General features: G+C 34.7%; 2 protein-coding genes across 2 annotated transcripts; both read left to right on the forward strand.

The window, feature by feature from the left end:
• Positions 1–8,256: 8,256 nt before the first annotated feature.
• On the forward strand, positions 8,257–11,185 carry LOC18033601 (protein NRT1/ PTR FAMILY 4.5). Its single transcript, XM_006423892.2, has 6 exons — positions 8,257–8,360; positions 8,443–8,503; positions 8,598–8,815; positions 9,126–9,548; positions 9,791–9,915; positions 10,077–11,185. The coding sequence occupies exons 1-6, from the start codon at positions 8,358–8,360 to the stop codon at positions 10,993–10,995; spliced, it is 1,749 nt and encodes a 582-aa protein (XP_006423955.1). The 5' UTR covers positions 8,257–8,357; the 3' UTR covers positions 10,996–11,185.
• A 3,246-nt stretch (positions 11,186–14,431) lies between these two features.
• LOC18034616 (protein NRT1/ PTR FAMILY 4.5) lies at positions 14,432–18,510 on the forward strand. Its single transcript, XM_024179846.1, has 6 exons — positions 14,432–14,437; positions 15,615–15,675; positions 15,770–15,987; positions 16,089–16,511; positions 16,734–16,858; positions 17,537–18,510. The coding sequence occupies exons 1-6, from the start codon at positions 14,432–14,434 to the stop codon at positions 18,498–18,500; spliced, it is 1,797 nt and encodes a 598-aa protein (XP_024035614.1). The 3' UTR covers positions 18,501–18,510.
• The last annotated feature ends 2,566 nt before the right edge of the window (positions 18,511–21,076 follow it).

Below are 21,076 nucleotides of genomic sequence, written 5' to 3' on the forward strand. Positions count from 1 at the left end.
ATTGTAGATAAATAAAATAACCCTAAAGACCTATTTTAATGGGAAAACCTTCTTAAAACTATTTTCTCGTGTAGTCTCAAAACATAAAGCCAGCAACCAAATTTAATAATGTACTTGGTAGAAAAGAATTTAGCAAATTGTTGAAGTCGATCGATTTAATAGAAGCTATGAGCAAGATTGATGAAGCGCTGCTATCTTGGATGTTAACTAAGCATTTTCCTAAAGAAAGATCTTCATTCATTGTAGGACTGAGACTAAGAATATGTTGTGCGCGGAATGTGGAATCACCACGCACCAAATTGTTCTGAAAAATAATGACACAATTATTTAACGTGGTTCGGTAATTAAGCTTACATTCACGAAGGTAAGAAAGAATAATTGTTTATTTAACAATTAATAGAGTATAAATATTTGAGTAACGAATCTCAAGTTGGTTTTGCCTATAAGTCCTGGGTTGAAAGACTCTGCCATCACCAGTAAGGAATCTGGTAATAGGTTTGCCAGAGCTGCTCATAGAAAACAGATGGGTTCCTTTGCCATATCTTCTGCTGGTGTGGATTAGGTTGGGTTCGAACAGTATCGCCACTGGGTAGATGTTAAGCCAGTACCACATTATGTAATAGGCTTGTGGGGTTATGTCACAGATAACATAATGACCCCAATTGGAGTTTGGAACATTGATGGAATGAAGCCAAAAGAAAGGTTGGCTTATTTTGAAAAAATGGTAGCTTGGTACGAAGGAGAATGCCAACGAGCAATGACCCCAGTTGGAGTTTTCGTCTATTACATAGTGGTGGACCCTACAGTGGAAGCAATGGTGATAATAATATATGTAAGTATTTCCACTAAGCTTCCGCTACAGTCCAGAGTTGCCACTAGTTGGCGTGCTTCTTTCTGACCTATGGTTCCATCATTCTTATGCAAAGAGCAAATCCTCCAAATCCATTCTATGTAGATACTCGAACCAGATTTGCAGCCTCAACACCAATACAGGGTCAAACTTCTGATCCTATAAGACAGGAACAAACTCAGAACCCGTCAGGCACAACACAATTCACTGCCCCGGAATTCACTAATCAACCAACAGCATCTGTAGAAGCATCCTCCAATCCAGCTGATTAAACTGCTGAACGTGCCCCACATATAGATGAAGTATCCCAAGGAGAAGAATGGGAAACCAGGGTACAACTAGGGCATTCCACAACCGAAAAAAATGTTCTGGAACATTGATGGAATGAAGCTAAAAGAAAGGTTGGCTTATTTTGAAAAAATGGTAGCTTGGTACGAAGGAGAATGCCAACGAGCCCCCCAGTTGAGCAGAAGATCAGCCGCACTAAGACTGATAGCAAGGTTTGTCGGTTCGCTGAGACGATGGTGGGGAAGAAAACTCACCAGAGACCAAAGACAGTTTATTCTTAGCAGGGAAGATCCTTGTAGAAGCTTAGTAGAAAATCTATCATTGGATTTTCTAGGCCAATACACAACAGAAGAAGAGGTTGCTGAAAAGCAATTTCTCCAAAACAAGTGCTGTGATGTCCGAAAGATGGAAGAGTACTACCTAGAGCAAGAAAGGTTGTACTACATCTTTGACAAACAATCTGATACCATTCACAGAACATTCGTGCTGAACATGCCAGGCCTAGTTGCTGAAATGATGGAGGCTAAATTCAAAGCTGATGCAATTGTTGATTTAGCACAGCTTAGCCTAGCTCAGCTCTATCAGATGTCTATGGAGCTAATTCAAAGTCATTGCCGATCTCAAGACTTACGAAAGCACATGAAGCAGATTGAGAAATCTTCTCTGCAAAATTTTTGTAATGAAGAACCAAACAAGTTTGGTTGCCAACATACTGACAAAATGTGCTCCTGCAACATGGGCAAGCGTAAAGGTCACTATGCCAAACAGTGCAAATCCAAGAAGAAACTTCCAGCAAAACTCCTCCAAATGATCCAGCAGGAAGATTTTGATGATAACATCTATACCTGGTCGGATAGCCGCCTTAGCGTTGTCTACACATTAGATGAATATCCTCTCTCCGATACTGCAAATAGCGACTCAACTCCTTGTACTGACAGCGATTCTGAAGACGAGGACCTTGTCATGGCTGTCCAGATGGTTCGACCGAATGTTTGCTCCTATCTTCGAAGATATCCTAACGCTAAAACTTATCAACGGGTATCACATCACTCACTCTACTATAGTGATTGTGAAACTCACAGATATTTGGGGAAGATACAAGCAGCCTCTCGTACAGGTGGTCCAGCATGACCACTCCCACGAAGAGATTGATTCCATGTGGACAAGCTGTTGGAATGCTAGAAAGGCATTAGCAGAAGTATACGAGACTGTTCCCATGTACAATACTCACAGTCCAGTATCCCCACAAGTCTGCAGTACTCCAGATCTCTACTATAGAGAGGAGATCATGAATCTCAAGCTTCACGGAGAAGATGATGAGGCAGCAGACATGCAGCAGAGGTATAATGACTACCTCACTCGACATGGCAGGCCAAAGGAAGTCACTTATCTGGACACTCCAAATATTGATAGATGGAGGAACGAACTTGAAGAGATGGCCCATTGGCTAGAGCTCCAAGAATGGCCCCAACCAGAACTAAACCCACAGCCAGACAACATAGAAGACCCCATATGGCCAAATATGGGAGAAGACATGGATGCAGCATCGGAAGAACGATGGAACCATAGGTCAGGAAGAAGCACGCCAACTAGTGGCAACTCTAGACTGTAGCGGAAGCTTAGTGGACCCTACAGTGGAAGCAATGGTGATAATAATATATGTAAGTATTTGTATTCATATGTATTGAGTACCATCCTTAGAGATAAGGATGAGAGTGTGAGTGTGATATAAAGTAAGGAATGAGTTGTAAAGTAGATTCCTTAGTGATAAGGATCAATTATGTACACAGTGTGTAATAGTGGTTCCTTTGTGCCTATAAAAGGGAACCCTTGGTTTGTTTTTAGGCATCGAGTTTTGGAGTGCAATCTTGTATTGTAAATCTCTCATTCCTCTTAATGAAGTAACCTTCCTCTTAATGAAGTAACCTTCCTCTACTTTCAACAAATCCAATTTTGGGAATCTCACTTCCCAGAAACTTAAATATACCCAGTACTTTCACACTCTGTAAGAAAGATAAATTCTTCAGACACACTTCTCTCACTTCTCTCAAAAGTTTGGAAACTTATAAGCTTAACAAATTTTGGGATTCTTAACAAATGAAGAATGCTTAACTATTTATAGAAAAAATGTTGGCACTATTCATGAACACAAATATCAAGAAAACCGCATTCCATACGCGTCCAAATCGTGTGTGTGGCAAAGCCACCATACGACTTTGACTTTTCTATAGAATAAAGTTATTGTTTCAAGATTTTAAGTGTTAATCAACGTGGAGTGTGTTTACAATGCTTTTGTCGACACACTTTTAAGTGCTACTCATTTTTGTTGAATGTTTGATGCAGAAAAATCTCAGTGATTCGATGTCCAAACTTTAAGTGACCAAGACACAATGGTAAGTAAAAGTATATGGTATTAGGTAATTAGGGCTTTTCATTCATTGATTGTGAGCTTTGTTGTTTATGTGTCAAAGTTTATAAGGTTAAAATGTCAATGAGAATGTGTTTTTTTAAAGGTTTGTTTACCTTAATTAACTAAGGACTCACTCCCTGGTGGTAATAAGATTGGGAGAAAAATTTGTGTGCGGCGAAGTCACCACCTCATTGTCTACTTCATGGTGTGGTAATTTTGGTTGATGATGGTAAGTGTCACCACCATGAGTCATGAGGGCCAAAGGCTTGGCTTGAGGCCTTGTGTCGAGTTTTGGGAGTAACATGGGCGTACTGGTGGCGAGCATGGAAACAAGGCAAGTCTGACGCGTTGGTTGGGGCATGGCAGCAAAGCGGACGCTGTGGCATGGGCGCAAGCAATACGAGGCAGCATGCGCAAGGGCGTATGTGGGTGGCGCACGCAGTATCTTGCAACAGCATGAGCGCAATGGGCACGTAGGCATGAGGCGCAGTGAGTGCGAGGCACGACGGGCGTGCAGGCACAAGGCGCTGAGGGGCGTGAGAGCGTGGGGCTCAACAACACGCGAGTTAGTGGATGGATTACATGGGCAGTTTGTGAGATTGTGGCGTAGTTATGTGCTAGAGTGCGTGCAAATGTGCAGCGATATGGGGCATGCAAGTGGGGGCTGTATCATGCGAAAATGAAAGGCGTTCATGCACGGATTGTGGGGCGGACAATGGCTGCTATACATGGAGCATGACTGGCTGCAACTCTCCGAGAAGTGGGCCTAAAATCAAGCATGAGTGGCAGTTGTGGGGTGCAACTAAAGTGGGAAAACATGGCCTTCATCATGTGCCTAGAAATGAGGAGCAAAGGTAGTGGATGTGGCGGTTACAATCCATGATTCCTTGCTAATAGGCATGGTGGCAGTGATTGCTCAAATCAAGGGGGAGTGAAGATGTGCTCATAGGATCATGCTAAGTGGTTGCCTAAAATTTGGGGAGGGGATTTGAGGTGGTGCGAGGGTGGCATGCCACCTAACCTTAGCAAGTGGGGGTGTCCCTTGCAAACTATGTATATAAATAGTGACGGAGATGTATGTTGGGGCGCAAGTTTTGAGTTGACCATACGAAACCTGAACTGTTTGTAAATCTTTTCTTGCTGCGGAAATAGAAAATTTGGGGGTTGGTGTCTCCATAAAAAGCCAAAAACTTGTGTTCTTGTGTTTTGTGTGCGTGTTGTTCTTTGTGTTGGCGAGAAATCGCTCTTGTATAACCTCCATTGCGAGTGCTGATGTGCTTCCAACTAAATCGCTTCCATTGGATTTTGAGTTGGCTGACTAAGTGGAGTTATTAGCGCCACCACATGGTTGCCACACCTAGTTTGAGAAAAGCCTGATAACAGTAAGCCCTTATGGTTGTAATGTGCCCAACTATAGAAAATTTATCATTTAGCAGGTTTGATAGTCCCCAAATTATATATTTAATAAATTTATAATTTAGCCCGGCATAATCAAAGATCCTAAGTCCGTCCCCAATCCGGTGTGAATCGCAATGAAGGGACCCATCGGTCTTGTTTAAATGGAAAGAACCTTCTCTCTCTCTAGTCTCTGCCTTCTAAAAAATGGAAAGTACACAAAAGTTTCCACTTGAACTAGCTTGATCAAAAGGACAAGAACCTTTTCTCATTTTATTCTTAACCTTTTTGATCGAGTAAAAAGTGGTATTGATAATTATCTTTACAAAAGTTGTCCACTGTCTGAAAGTAAACGAAATTAATTAAAGATGCTCCAATTGCGACTTCTGCGGTAGAGAAGTTGCCAAGTTGAGCCTAGAAAACGACCATGACTGGCCTAGAGAGGCTCGAGCCACTATTCACCTTTGAAAATTTTTAATTCTATTATTCCTTTTTAAATAATATTATAAATAGCTTGATTTTTAAGTTAGATTTATCAGAATATTCCCCTTTTAATTTTTCAAAATCTCAATTATTGATATATGAAAACGAAACTTCTCATCATTACTTCTTTCTCATTTCTTATATCCTAACTCCGCACCTGTGCATGAAAATTAATCATCCAATAATAAGTTGCACATTAAACACTTGGAATGATAATACTTGGATATTACTCCTTAAGAATTCTAGTATTAATCAAAATTCTTTTTATTGGTATTTTACTTAAATTTTTTAATCATACAACCAAAATATCATACTGTTTAATTTATATTTTTGTAATCTTCTCTTGGATTAAAGAAAAAAAATTATGTTTCCTTGCCAAGAAGGAAATTAACTTTGTTTTGATGATAACAAATATTATGAAGTTAATTCTAACAAAGATTAACTGTCTTATAGCCAAAAATATAAGATTAACCAAAGCACAAAGATATCAAGATGCCAAGTAATCTTATCACAGGCCTTAATTAATTCCCGACAATTTAATTAGGCTACCTTAAGTACAAGGAACCATATATATAAATTTAATTAGGCTACTTTATTCCTTATCTTCCTTGGACCAAACTTATGGATACGAACTTTAGAAAAACTTGCTTAAGCCTTATCTGTACCATAGAAACCGAGAAGTGCAAGTTGGGTAACCTCTCTTTTATAGACAAATTTAATTGACACAGATACTACCTGTTATATCAGGATTCATCCAAGGCTTTGAAGTTAGATATTACTTTTGTGTTCTTAGATTATTAGAGAAAAAGCAACGGTTATACACAAATTTGGGAGACTATTTTGAAATGATTCAAGACGCATAATATTTTCTGGACATTGATTTTCTTTAAACTTCAATGAGCACTGGAGTCAATATTAATGGGGTTTTCTTAAGTTATATTCATTGTAACTTGTAATCAGATTTTTCAATATAAAAATGAGTAACAAAACAATAGGGTCAAATGAACCAGCGGGTGAATTTTGACTGATTGTAAGTTACATGAAGTATAACTTAAAGAGATCCTATTAATTAATACTTATCCACAACTGAAAAATTCAAGAAAGTACTTTATTTGGGCTTTATTCATTTAACCATTCACAAGGAATTTGGTTCCATTCTTCTGTTTTGATTGTACGAATAAAATGTGAAAGCAAAATCTTTGAACATGATCAATGTAGAGAGAATTCAAGAGAGAGAGAAGTGCTAAGAGAGATGAAAGTGATTCTCCGGGGAAAAAAGAAGGACAAAAGGAGAAAGAGAGATGATAATGGAGAGAGGAGATAGTATGATTATGATGGTGAGGTCGTTTTTTTTTTTTAAGTTATGAGTTATTAATTTTTTTTTTTGATGACATGAGACTATTACTCAAATTACAACTCATATTACATGAGACTATAATTGATATGTACAATCATATATTCTCAAATATTCGAGGGACGTCAACTCCCAGTCTGGGAGAAAGACTGCCTTCACTCAAGCTCTGGGACTCCAAGGAAGGACATTTAAATTAAACTCCTGCAATACGTCTGCGGAGGCTCGAACCCCTTCTCTCACATTTGTGAGGGAGTGGCTCTAGCCACTTGGGCTAAGCCTAAGTGGTTAGTTATGAGTTATTAATTAATTAGGGTGCCCCAATTTAAAACATGACTCCAGTGACCTAATTACTCATGACCTCTAGTTTTTACGACAAGAGTTAAACTAATTGCCGAAATATTATTTGGAGATCAAAATTGTTACTACCTCTAGTTATTTTTAATTTATTATAAAATCTAAAGACTTAATGAGTGGTTTTTTAGCAACTTTATTTAACGGACCACCTGAATTCAAATCTTAAGAAAGGTAAGAATAAAAAATTAATTTAAAATTTTCCACCCCTTTACCTTAAAAAAAAAGCCAATATTTCACTGTCAACAACCTCCTAATTTTCCCCAAAAAAAAAAAAAAAAAACGACAAGGAAAATTCAATGATGTGATTAATTTTCGGTATCAATACCACAATATATTAATTATGTAAATGTCTAAACGTTTAACTGAATCGGATGCTTTTACTCATTTTAATTGTGTAAGCGAATCGAATATCTCTTTGTCCGCCGCACAATCAATCAATTTAAAGGTGGACGAAGAATTCTTTGATCCCAGTGGAATTTATGTCCCCTTCAGTAGCCAATAATAGCCAAGGAAATTAAATATGCATGTCTTGAGAAGAACCTTGATTGGGAAATCTTCAAGTTTCAGCTTTGCGTCATCCGTCCACCGTCAACAAAGCTTTGCTTTTTTGGTCAAGTTAGATTCCAAAACCATTTTGTCTAAGAGTGGAAAAAATTTCTATAAGCAAGAACAGAAAATAGATTAAAAATAATCAATAATCCTATGGATTCCAACTTATTATCCCCACATTTAAGTTTAATTGATGTAGTAATTATATATATGGAACCATCACATCATTTTAGACATTAATGTTTACTCATGTTCTCATAGATTATCGTTTCTCCTTGGTAAAATTAATAACTAATTTGAGGTGGCGATTGCATAAATCGAAGTTGTCACATTATTTATATTAGCCTGATTGGTAGAGTAGTTTTTAAATTATTTTATATAGTGAACAACTTAAGTTTGAATCCAACGAGAGAGATGATAGAAAATTAAAATATTGGTTTAGGCTTCGCCTATCCCTATATTTAAGACTTAATTAAATATTGAGATAAAAGTTTAGACCCAGTATTGCTTTAAAACAAAAAAAGGGTTTTGGCATCTCCAGCTTCAATGCTCTTTAGAGCCACGCATGCTAATTTTCTATATATGCTGAAAATAGCTACCGACTTCTACCCTAACATTAATATCTTCCTCAACTAAACCTCTCATTGTACAGGATTTTGTTTCAAGTATCGACCATGGTAATTAAGTTTCAATTCTCTCCCTCTCTTTTTCTCTTTGACATGTGTTTTATAGATTAATGCATGTATTTTTTTAATCCAGGGGGACAAGGTGGCTGGTATCAAACAAAAAGGTGGATTCAGAGCTTGCACTTTCGTTTTTGGTAAGCAAATATAAGTTTGTATCAATCACCTTCACCTAGCTAGAGCTTATGTAATTGAGATTATCAACCTGAAGCAATTTCTCTCTCTTTGTAGTCTTGTCGGCACTTGAGAACATGGGTTTCATTGCAAATGGGATAAGCATGGTCCTTTACTTTAAAAATGAGATGCACTTTGATATTGCTGGCGCTTCTAACACTCTCACAAACTTTTTCGGTTCAACTTTCTTGCTTTGCCTCGTCGGCGGCTTCATCTCCGATACCTATTTGAGCAGATTTGCCACTTGTTTGGTCTTCGGAACACTCGAAGTACTGGTAAGAAATAGTGCTAATCCAGAAAAATGATTTACCAGCGGGGAATTTAAATTACAATGACAACTACATGTAAGAACTTGAATTTTATAAGTTTATGGACGTTATTTAAATAAATTTAGAGGGGTTAAATTACAATATTACTAAAAGCACCTATGTAATAATTTTTTCTTTAATTTTTATAATTTATGTTCTCCTTGAGACCCCACTGGTAATGAACTGGTCATTGAGTTAACTGGTAAAATCTCTCAGAGTAGTATGAGAGGTATCAGGATTTCTTTCATTTTTTTTTCCTTTTTTTTTCCAATTGCAGTCGTTGGTGATGTTAACAATACAAGCCTACTCAAAAAGTTTGCATCCACCTGATTGTGGAAAATCAAGCTGTCTAAAAGGTGCAATAGCAGCTTATTTTTATGGATCATTGTATTTGTACTCATTGGGTTGTGGTGGAAATAGAGGGACTCTTCCAGCACTTGGGGCAGGCCAATTTGATGAAAATGATCCAAAGGGAGCGAAGGCTTTGGCCAGCTATTTCAACTTTTACTTGTTTGCTACCACACTTGCAGCTATGATTGGAGTCACCGCCATTGTATATGTTTTCATTGACCAAGGTTGGTGGTTGGGTTTCCTCATATCATCTGTTGCTACTTTGATTGGATTAATTGCCTTGGCCATCGGAAAGCCTTTCTACCGCATTCAACAGCCCGGCGAGAGCCCCCTTGTCAGAGTTGCGCAGGTCCCTCATTCTCTTCCTATCCCTTTTCTCTTCGGACCAAAATCTTTAAAACCGCTGGAAATGATCTTAAAATACACCAGACACAAAATTAATATTTACAAGCTTAAGAAAACTCAATCAGAGGAGGATTATATATTCTTTTCTTTGGAGTGGAGTCCAATTTTAAAATCTTATATAATAATCTGATTATTTTATTTATTTTTTTCATTTTTGTTGCTTTGATATCTTCATTATTTTGACAGGTTATAGTAGTAGCAATAAAAAACCGAAAGCTCTCACTGCCAGATAACCCGGAAGAACTGTATGAGATAAATAAAATAGAAAGAGTTGGTACAGAGGAAAGAATCCCACACACCAACCAATTTAGGTAAATTTATAATAGTCAAAGTCATTATATTAATTAAGTCTCGATTGAATTTTCTGAACGAATATGACACTCTAGACCCATGCATATATATATATATATATATATATAAATTTATCGTAAACAAATTATCATAACTGATAATTCATTTAATTAACCTGCAGGTGCCTAGACAAAGCAGCCATTGTTCCCAAAGACTCAACAGCAGCAGCACCGTGGAGAGTTTGCACAGTAACACAAGTTGAAGAAGTGAAGATCCTAGCAAGGATGATGCCAATTTTAGCCAGCACTATCATAATGAATACTTGCCTAGCACAACTACAAACGCTCTCGGTAACACAAGGCGCTTACATGGATCCCCGTCTTGGCTCTATCAAAGTTCCCACCCCTTCAATCCCTGTACTCCCTCTTCTTTTCATGGCAATTCTTATCCCGATCTACGAGTTTTTATTCGTCCCTTTTGCCCGAAAAATCACAGGACACCCCGCAGGAATCACACAGCTTCAGCGCGTTGGCGTAGGGCTAGTGCTTTCAGTAATTTCAATGACAATAGCAGGCTTTGTGGAAGTTAAAAGAAGGAATGCATTCAATCAAAGTCCACCAAAGCAAATAAGTTTATTTTGGCTATCATTTCAATATTGCATATTTGGTATAGCAGACATGTTTACTTTTGTTGGATTGCTTGAATTCTTCTACAAAGAAGCTCCCGCGGGCATGAGAACACTTTCTACTTCATTTACATTTTTGTCACTGTCATTTGGCAACTTCCTAAGCAGTGCTTTTGTTGAAATCATAAACGCCGTGACCAAAAGGATAACTCCCAGCAGACAAGGATGGTTACATGGGAAAGACATAAACAAGAACAATGCGAATCTGTTTTACTGGTTCTTGGCCATTGTTAGTGTTCTAAATTTTGTTCTTTATTTGTACTCAGCCATTTGGTACAAGTACAAGCAAGAGAATTATTCTGATGCTAAGACAACAACAACATCAGTTCTTGATGCCAAGGAAGAAAAGATTGATCGGGACTATGGTGAAGCAAAGCAAAATGTACCTGTCTCTTCTGATGATGATCGTATTTGAAAGAAAAAAGAAGTCATCGATGATGAATTCAAGTAATGGGCATGAAATTGTGCCAGTGTGGTGTGAGAGTCTTTTGAAATCCAGTTGTAATGGATATTCAAAAAGTAAATAAACTTATTTATTACTACATATAGGGCCGTTGGGTTTTAGTTATATATCATGTGATTGGATAAATTTAGTGTGGGACTATTGGCACCCCTCAATAGCTTTAATAAAACCCTTTTTTTTTTAAAGCACCTGCAACGAAAATTAAAATAACATAATCACTAATATCATCCATGGGTTAATTCCATAAATGACCTTACCCATTTCTTCCCAACGAAGACCTAAAAAACTTTTATGGAAAGATAACATGAGACCGCAAAATTATCTAATTTAGTGTATTATTATAGATCTTCAATCAGAAGAAAGGAACTACATACTCTTCCATGGCGAATAAACAAGCTTTCTAAAAGAAGCTACCATGATTTGGACAACAATCTAACTAATGGTGAAGTCAGAACTGCAGCTGCAATCAAGCTTTAAACCCTTTAAATTATTACATTTCTTAAGAAATAATTAAGAATTTTTTTCTTTCATTGATAGTCGCTAAACTGATCATTTGTATGATTTGTACAGATTTTAAACCTAAAAGTGCAAGTTAACACTTGTGAAACTCAATAGTCAAGTACGTATATAGAATAGAAAAAATTTCTTTTGAACTTCCCAATAAAACTAAAACTTAAATGATTTATTTCTTCTGAAGTTATTTGTATACACGATCCTTAATTTAGCATTTCGAATAAAAAATTTATTGTAGGGTTGCAGCAAAAATGCAAACAAGAAGCAATGGTAACGATAAATGTAGAGTGAGAGAAAAAGAGAGAGAAATCTGCAGCCTGAGTTGAGAAAAAAGGCTTGTTTTTTTTGTCATTTTATTAGAGGTTAAAATTGTAAACACACAGGAGGGGTTTTGAAAGAGCATTGAAGGGGTCCTAATAGCATCACTCATAATTTTAATGTAAAATAATCTTTATCTCATATTTGGTGTAAAAAAAGTAGAGGTAAGATAATAAAAATGGGCCCACCACTTAATCCACAACAGCGGCAAAATTTCATCCCAAGGAGAACCCTGCGATTACATTTTCGAAGCTCCTCAACTATTCGTGGGATTAAAAATTATAACATGTTAAATATAAAAAAAAATTAAGGAAATATTTTACATTTTTTAAATAAATTTACTAATAATTGTTGATTTAAGTTAGGTTATATTACATGTCATTTAAAAATAAATTTAAGATGATTTTGATAAATTAATATGTAAGACATAATATTAGTTACTAGCTAATCTCATGGCATACCAAACACAAGACATGATTATTTATAGTTCATCTAATATTGCACCAAACACAACATAGTATTATATATAATTTAGTATTATCCAATCCAATTTGGCATACCAAACGAGTCCATATTAATTTCATAGTTAACAATTATTGTATATAAACAATAAAAAGAGTTATACATAGATATATACATATACATACATATATACATATATATTAATCGTATTTGAAGGAAAAAAGAAGTCATTGATGTTGAATTCAAGTAATGGGCATGAAATTGTGCCAGTGTAATGTGAGAGAGTCTTTTGAAATTTAGTTGTAATGGATCTTCAAAAAGCAAATGAACTTATTTATTAGTACATATATTAATTTAATAGTCAACAATTATTGTATATAAACAATAAAAGAATTATGCATGCATACACACACACATATACATACATACACACACACACACACACACACACACACACATATATATATATATATATCTATATATATTGACGGGTAAGTCCAAAAACTGATTCTCTTCACAGTTCGTAAATACAATAATTTGCATCCAATGTTAAATTGAGTTGTGTTCACATTTTCATAATCTTCTTCTACCTGGTCATTAATTTATGTCAACATAAGTTAAGATTTAATTATCTTTATAATATTATCTAATAAATTATTAATTGAATCTTTATGAAAGATCGGTCAAAAGTTTTAACTCAACAATGAATCCAAATTTTGTATACATAGCAAACAAAAATTATTTTAAAAAATGAAAAATTACCAAATCAATCTAATGATAATTAACAATAATTATTTTAAAAACTACAGAATAATCAAATTAATTTGAGCATAGTATTTTTTACCAATTGATGTGGAACAAACAATTCGCATTAAGTTACCAATCTGATTTGTTAGAGAAGATAGTGCTGCAAGCATGTTTTCTACGTGTATATTACTCATAGCCTCGTCCTAATATATGGTTCATATGTGTCAATATCTAGAAGAGATAGTGGGCATATTTAGAAGGTATCGCATAATCATATTTATGGCAATTCTCACCATATTTAAGAATTAGTTGACGTTAAAGAGTTGACTCTTCTGAGGCTGTTAATTTTTTCTTTGCTAAAGGAGTTAAGTAATGATGATGTGAATTGAAATGTTTGTGATGCGCATGCTCTCATGCGGGCCACTAATTTAATGTTTAGTCCATTTTATGCATAATAGCAATCATCAGGACTGTGGTTTGGGATTAGTTGTGGGTAGGAATGTCAATGGGCACCGCCTGCAGCGGGTTTGTTATTATCAAACCCAAACCCAAATCTAAACTTGTAAAAAATTTAAATTATTAAATTCACACACAACCCACAGCGGGTTTTAATTTAAAAAAAAACACACCCACAGCGGGTTTTGACAATTACCAAACCCGTCAAAACCTGCAATGGTACCCGGCAGATTTTTTACGGGTTTCCGTATTTAAAATCATAAATTGTTAATATATAAATTTATAATAATAACCTCAAATTTCATATAACATACTCAATTTTATATTTAAATAATGTAAATGAAAAATTAAAATTTCAACATCAATCCAACACAAATTCTCAAATTTAAGTATAAATTACACAAATCCATTTAAAAAACACAAACTAGTATATAAAAATAATAATTACATTTCATATTATCATTTAAAACAAGCACCAAGAAAAGATATTCATTTCATTCACCACCATAAGCACCCATCCAACACGATGCCTACAATAATAATTAAGATTAATATTTTCAAATACTAATTCAAAGAAAAAAATTATAATAATAAAATAATTCATGTATTAAGTTAAAGAAAAATAGTACATATAAAATTATAATAGATATATAATAATCTATGAATTAAGTTGGGTGTAAGGCACTGACTTACTGTCACAAGCTCATGGCTGAAGAAGAAAAGAATGATTGATGAAGACAGAGATGAGAGATGGGCCACGTACACACATACACAACTTTGGGCCTTTGGCTATTTGGTAATTTGAATAATTACATTATTTTATTTATACATTTTTAGATTAAAATTAAATTAAAAATATTTGGAAAAAATATTGCGGGTCTGGTGAATATCCATGCAGGTATCCGTCGGATATAAGATTAATACCAAATCCACCCGCATCCATATGTGGGTTTTAGTTTATAATACTAAACGTACCCGCAACGAGTAAAATTACCCACAGCGGGCGGGTTTTGGCGGGTGGATTTGGGCGGGTTTGCGGGTACAATTGCCATCTCTAGTTGTGGGGATGTTATGCTATTATCAGCTGTGGCTAATGCGTTTACCATATCACTTGTCAGATGATGATGTTGATAGTTGGTGTAATAGTTTTCAAATAATTTTATTTAATTAATCACATAAATTCGATTGTTCGTTCGTCATATGTTTCATGTTTGATTAATTAAATCTAAGGCACAAATCATCATGCGTTTCATGTTTGATTAAAGGCACAAATCATGGCTTAGTAGCTTAGCTTATTCATTAATATTTCTTATTTTTTTTATGAGTTAATTATGATTCCTCCTGATAAACATCATTAACTTATTTAAGGACACATAAAATCCGCCATAGTTTATTTAGTAGAAGAATAAAATATTAATTTATGCTTTGCTAATATATAGACATACATACACACAGAGAATATTTGTCTTTTCTTAGAGCATACATTCATATATTTTAAAATGCGTATTCAACATTTTGCAATATTATTAAATAATTTTTCAATATTGTAAAAGTTTTAAAATTCAACGTTTTACAATATTATAAAATAATTTTTCAACACTCTAAAAGTTTAAATTACTGTAAAAGTTTTTATGAAGTTATAAAAAAATTCTCAACAAAATGCTTTTCTGATAAAGAATTCCATTTTTTACAACCTAATAAGAAAGATTTTGTGCGAGATCGCTAACCTAACAATTTCTGTAAGTGAAAGTTGTCATATCAGTTGAAATTTAAAATATTGAAATAATATTATAAAAACTAAGACCACAATAATTGCTTTAAAAAAAAAAAAGTTTTGGCATCACCAGCTTCACAAGCTTTTTAGAACTTTATATTTCAATTTTCTATATATACTGGAATAGACACGACAGCTTCACCAACTTCTACTCCTAACTTGTGTTACTCTCTGTATTAGACATCTTATTCTACAAATATTTTTCAAGTATCCACCATGGTAATTAAGTATCAATTCTCCATCTCTTTTTTCTTTTTTATCTTTGATATGTGTTTAATGTATGCATAATATATTAATACAGGGGGACAAGGTGGAAAACATCAAACAGAAAGGTGGATTCAGAGCTTGCACCTTCGTTTTTGGTAAGCAAATATTACTTTGTATCAATCACCTTCACCTAGCTAGAGCTTATGTAATTGATGTTATTAACAACGTGCAATTTTTTTGTCTATGTAGTCTTTTCGGCATTGGAGAACATGGGTTTCATTGCGAATGGGATAAGCATGGTCCTCTACTTCAAAAATGAGATGCACTTTGATCTTGCTGGAGCTTCTAACACTCTCACAAACTTTTTCGGTTCAACTTTCTTGCTTTGCCTCGTCGGCGGCTTCATCTCTGATACCTTCTTGAGCAGATTTGCCACTTGTTTGATCTTTGGAACACTCGAAGTACTGGTAAGAGAACTAGTAATATCTTTGATTCAACTGATAAAATCTCTCAAAGTGGTATAAGAAGTTTCAGGATTTATTTATTTGTTTTTTTTTAATAATTGCAGGCTTTGGTGATGTTAACAATACAAGCTTACTCAAAAAATTTGCATCCACCTGATTGTGGAAAATCAAGCTGTCTAAAAGGTGCAATAGCAGCGTATTTTTATGGATCATTGTATTTGTACTCATTTGGTTGTGGTGGAAATAGAGGGACTCTTCCAGCATTTGGGGCAGGCCAATTTGATGAAAATGATCCAAAAGGAGCAAAGGCTTTGGCCAGCTATTTCAATTTTTACTTGCTTGCTACAACAGTTGCAGCTGTGGTTGGAGTCACTGGCATTGTTTATGTATTCACTGAAAAATCTTGGTGGTTGGGTTTCCTCGTATCATCTGTTGCTAACTTTATTGGTTTAATTGCCTTGGCCGCCGGGAAGTGTCTCTACCGCATTCAACAGCCCGGCGAGAGCCCCCTTGTTAGGGTTGCGCAGGTCCCTCATTCTCTTCCTGTCCCTCTTCTCCCCTGATTAAGATTTTCTCATGATCAGCAAATAATCTTAAAAGACATGAGACAAAAAAAATCTTTTAAATTCATCGAAATCTTTTCTCAGATCAAAAGAGGATTTTAATTCTTTCGCTTTGGTCTCCTCCCGTTTTTAAAATCTTATCTAAGAATTTGATTATCTGTTTGTTGCCTTGATTACTGCTAACAGGTTCTAGTAGTAGCAATTAAAAACCGAAAGCTTTCACTGCCAGATAACCCGGAAGAATTATATGAGATAAATGAAAAAGAAAGAGCTAGTACATGGGAGAGAATCCCACATGCCAACCAATTTAGGTAAATTATTAATGTTTTTATGCTTTAATTGCACCACGTACATATATATACCCTGCATTTTCATGGGTATTCAATGCAATTTCATCGGTGAGACACGCCTCTAGAAACGTGTGCCCAAACATTCATAACTTTTGATAATTCACTTTTGTTTTACCTTATAAATTATTAATCTTTTAAAAGTCTTATGTCACACATCCATTAATGATGAGATATATTATTAAGAAATCTTGATTGAGAGGAAATTCTAGTTCCTAATACTATAGATTTCTCTTTATGTATTTACATTTAATACTGAACTAATCCTTTTGTTAACTTTTTAAATGATATGTATATATATATATCGATAGTTGTTGAATAAAAATATAAACTAATTAAATTCTAACCTTATATTACATGCACATACAGCACAAAATTACCGAGAATTGAGCATTCTTTTTCAATCCTTAAGCTAAAGATTCTCCAACTTGTATGCATAGCGAATATTTTATTCTCGCTTTCTTTTTCATTATCTCTTCATTTTTGTATCCCTTTAACATTTTTTGTTCGAACCTCGACGTACGAGGTAGACTTAAAAGCTACCCACGCAGTCTTTTGTGAACGGGTATAACGTACTTCTGACACATGCATGTTTCATAAAACAATTTAGTATGACTAATAATTCATTGTATTAACCTGCAGGTGCCTAGACAAAGCAGCCATTATGCCCAAAGACTCAGCAGTGGCGGCACCGTGGAGGGTTTGCACAGTAACACAAGTTGAAGAAGTGAAGATCCTAACAAGAATGATGCCAATTTTAGCCAGCACTATCCTCATGAACACTTGCCTAGCACAACTGCAAACATTTTCAATAACACAAGGCGCTGCCATGGATCCCCATCTTGGCTCTATCAAAGTTCCCACTTCTTCAATCCCTGTAATCCCTCTTCTTTTCATGTCAATTCTTCTCCCACTCTACGAGTTTTTTTTCGTCCCTTTTGCCCGAAAAATCACGGGACATCCCTCCGGAATCACACAGCTTCAACGCGTTGGCATAGGCCTAGTGCTTTCTGCAGTTTCAATGACGGTGGCAGGCCTTGTGGAAGTTATAAGAAGGAATGCATTCAATGAAACGCCACCAAAGCAGATAAGTTTGTTTTGGCTATCATTTCAATATTGCATATTTGGTATAGCAGACATGTTTACATTTATTGGATTGCTTGAATTCTTCTACAAAGAAGCTCCTGCCGGCATGAAAACGCTTGCTAGTTCGTTTACATATCTATCACTTTCATTTGGGTACTTTCTAAGCAGTGCTTTTGTTGATATCATAAACGCCGTGACCAAAAGAATAACTCCCAGCAAACAAGGATGGTTACATGGGAAAGACATAAACAAGAACAATGTGAATCTGTTTTATTGGTTCTTGGCCATTGTTAGTGTTCTAAATTTAGTTCTTTATTTGTACGCTGCCGCATGGTACAAGTACAAGCCAGAGAATTGTTCTGATATTAAGCCAAAGCCATTAATGGATCCTTCTGCCAAGGAAGAAAAGATTGATCAGGATGATGGTAAAGCAAAGCAATATGGCGCAGCCTCTTCTGATGATGGCATTATTGGAAAAGAAAAAGAATTCATTCATGACGAAGTCAAGTCGCAGGAATAAAATTATGCTGGAGCGGTTTCCTTTTGAGACAAGACATTATTCGATTGTGAGAAAAAAAAGAAAAAATAACTAATAAATATATTGTGTATTTTTTATGTGTGTGTGTGTATATATACAACGGCAAGTTTGGACGACCTCTTTCCACACACAAATTTTAACACAAATTCCTAACCAACTCCATCGTAATTCATCCAAAAGCTTTCAAAAAATGAAAACTCATTGAATCGGGAAAGAAAATTATCTTAAAGATGAAGAAGCCAAGTGTTTCAAAAAAAGTTTCATCAATATAAAAACAACTACCTGAATGCAGTACCCAAGCTTAGCCAAAGTATTTGCAGCTTTATTTATGACAACTCCTTGAGACATGACAAATCCCGAAGTGCTGCTTTGGTATGCATAGAAGTAGTGCCTCAGAATTTATCCAAAACAGCTCAGAATTATATCACCAAGTCCAACTCAGCTAGTGGTGAAACAAATCATTTGCTTTAGCAAATCATAAACGAAAATGTAAGACTTCTGTTAAGATCTTCATCAACTCTCATAGCAACCCGTTTCACACAAGCCTCCCAAAGCCCTTCAGCACAAGCTACAATACATGCTTGGGAAGCTACTGCCACATCACCCGTTATTCTCCGTCTCTTCCTCTAGATTCCCAAAGCCAAGTGCAACGAATATTATCGTTCTGGCAATTTTATATTTCGTGAAACAATTTTTGTTTAACTGGTCTCTGATCCAAATTTTTATATTTATTACAAACATTTTTTAATCGCCAAAAGAAACATTTTTTCAGCACAAGAATTTCTCTCCAAAATTAAACATTTTAGGACAATATTTTATCATTTATGACAAAATAAATGGTGGCGAAATATGATGAAAGTTGATAAAATTATTTTAGAAACTAAAAAAGGGGCATAAATTTGATAAGGTCATTCTTGAGACATAATATTATATTAGTCTCCAAAGTTATTATGATTTTTTTAAATAATTTTAAGACTTCATTTTTTCAGCTATAGATGATTACCTACCGTGACAAAACTAAAATTGTAGTATTTTGACTAAATTTATATTTTTTGATATATATGGCCTCTTATTCAACTCTTTTGTGACAAAGATCATGATAAGTGCATATTTTTCATATATTTTGCTATTAATTTCTCTATCTTTTTCTTGTTTTGGTTTTAAATATTCTAGTTATTTTAGTTAATTTTTAATTTAGTAAATTATATTTTATTATGTTAATTTTATGTTAATTTTTATATTTTGTTATTTTAGGTGCATTTTGAGAATAATTTGTGCTTAAAGGGATCAAAGCTAGAGAGAGTTGAAGATTGTTGATGCTCGCTGCCGTGGTGATAAAGTCGAAAGGAGAAGAAGAAACAATTAAATTGATTGGCTGAATTATTAGCTAAAGGACATGAGAAATATTAGCCAAATTAAAGAGTGCACGTGAGGGAAGCCAAAGCAAATTAAAAGGCTTGGCCTTTGGCTTAAGAGTTGGAAAAGTCGGTGGGGTCTATTTGAAGACTAAATATAAAAGCCAAACTTTGGTTTTAGAAAGTGGCGGCTTTACTTTTGTTTTTAATCCTTTTCGTGAGAGGATTTAGAGCATTATAAAAGGAGAGCTGCCAGAGAAAAAAAAAAGAGAGAATCGGGAGAAGAGAAGAGCAGCAGCTGCAGGTTTGGAGCAAAACTGATCCAATTCGGCAAGAAGAAGAAAAAAATCAGCAGCCGGAATTCAATTGAAGAAAAAGGCAGCCGCTTGAATTAATTTCCATGACTGGTTTTATCAATTTTCTTATTCCCAATTCAATTATGTTAGGCTAAATTTTTATTTGGTTGAGGGTGAATTCAAAACCCTAAACATGCTATGCAATTAAATTTAAATTCTATCATTCAATTTATTTAATTGAGATTGTTTATGTTCTTCTATAATTAATGTTCATGGTTTATTCTTGTTTGATTTAAGTGGCCAATTAGATAGAACTTGAATAAATTTTATTGTTAGATTAAAATTCTTGATCCGTAATTGTCTTGATATTTTAATCATTAGTAGCAGGTTGGAATTAATGATTTCAATTGGAGAACATAACCTAGGTTAAATAATCCGAGCTTGTGTGTTTATTGCCTAGATCAATCTAATATCTTTCTTTGTTTAATGCTTCCATTATCTTAAATTTAAAGAGCTTATTTTAAATTATTTAATGGTTAGAGATTAGGTGAAGAGCTTATTTTACCTAACGACACACTAAGGAAAGATTGAGACTAACAGAGCTTATTGTTGTCTATGGTTGATAGTTTCAATATAAATTGATAATAGAATTGATATATTATGTGCATGTTTGGTGGTGGCAAATGATCCTTTAACCAAAGTTTTCATCATTATTATTTCTTTCTCCTTTAATTAGAGTTTTTATTAAATTCTTGTTCGTAATTTTAATTTCTCTATTTCTTACTATTTAGTTAAAAATTCATAAACCCCTCTTTTATTTTTAATTGGTATTTTCTTTAGTTAGACTAATTTATATTATTATTACTATTACTATTATTTTATTTTAAATCTTGCTTTGGAGTTAATA

The sequence above is a fragment of the Citrus clementina genome, unplaced genomic scaffold (genome assembly GCF_000493195.1).
Source record: "Citrus clementina cultivar Clemenules unplaced genomic scaffold, Citrus_clementina_v1.0 scaffold_8, whole genome shotgun sequence".
Lineage (NCBI taxonomy): Eukaryota > Viridiplantae > Streptophyta > Magnoliopsida > Sapindales > Rutaceae > Citrus > Citrus x clementina.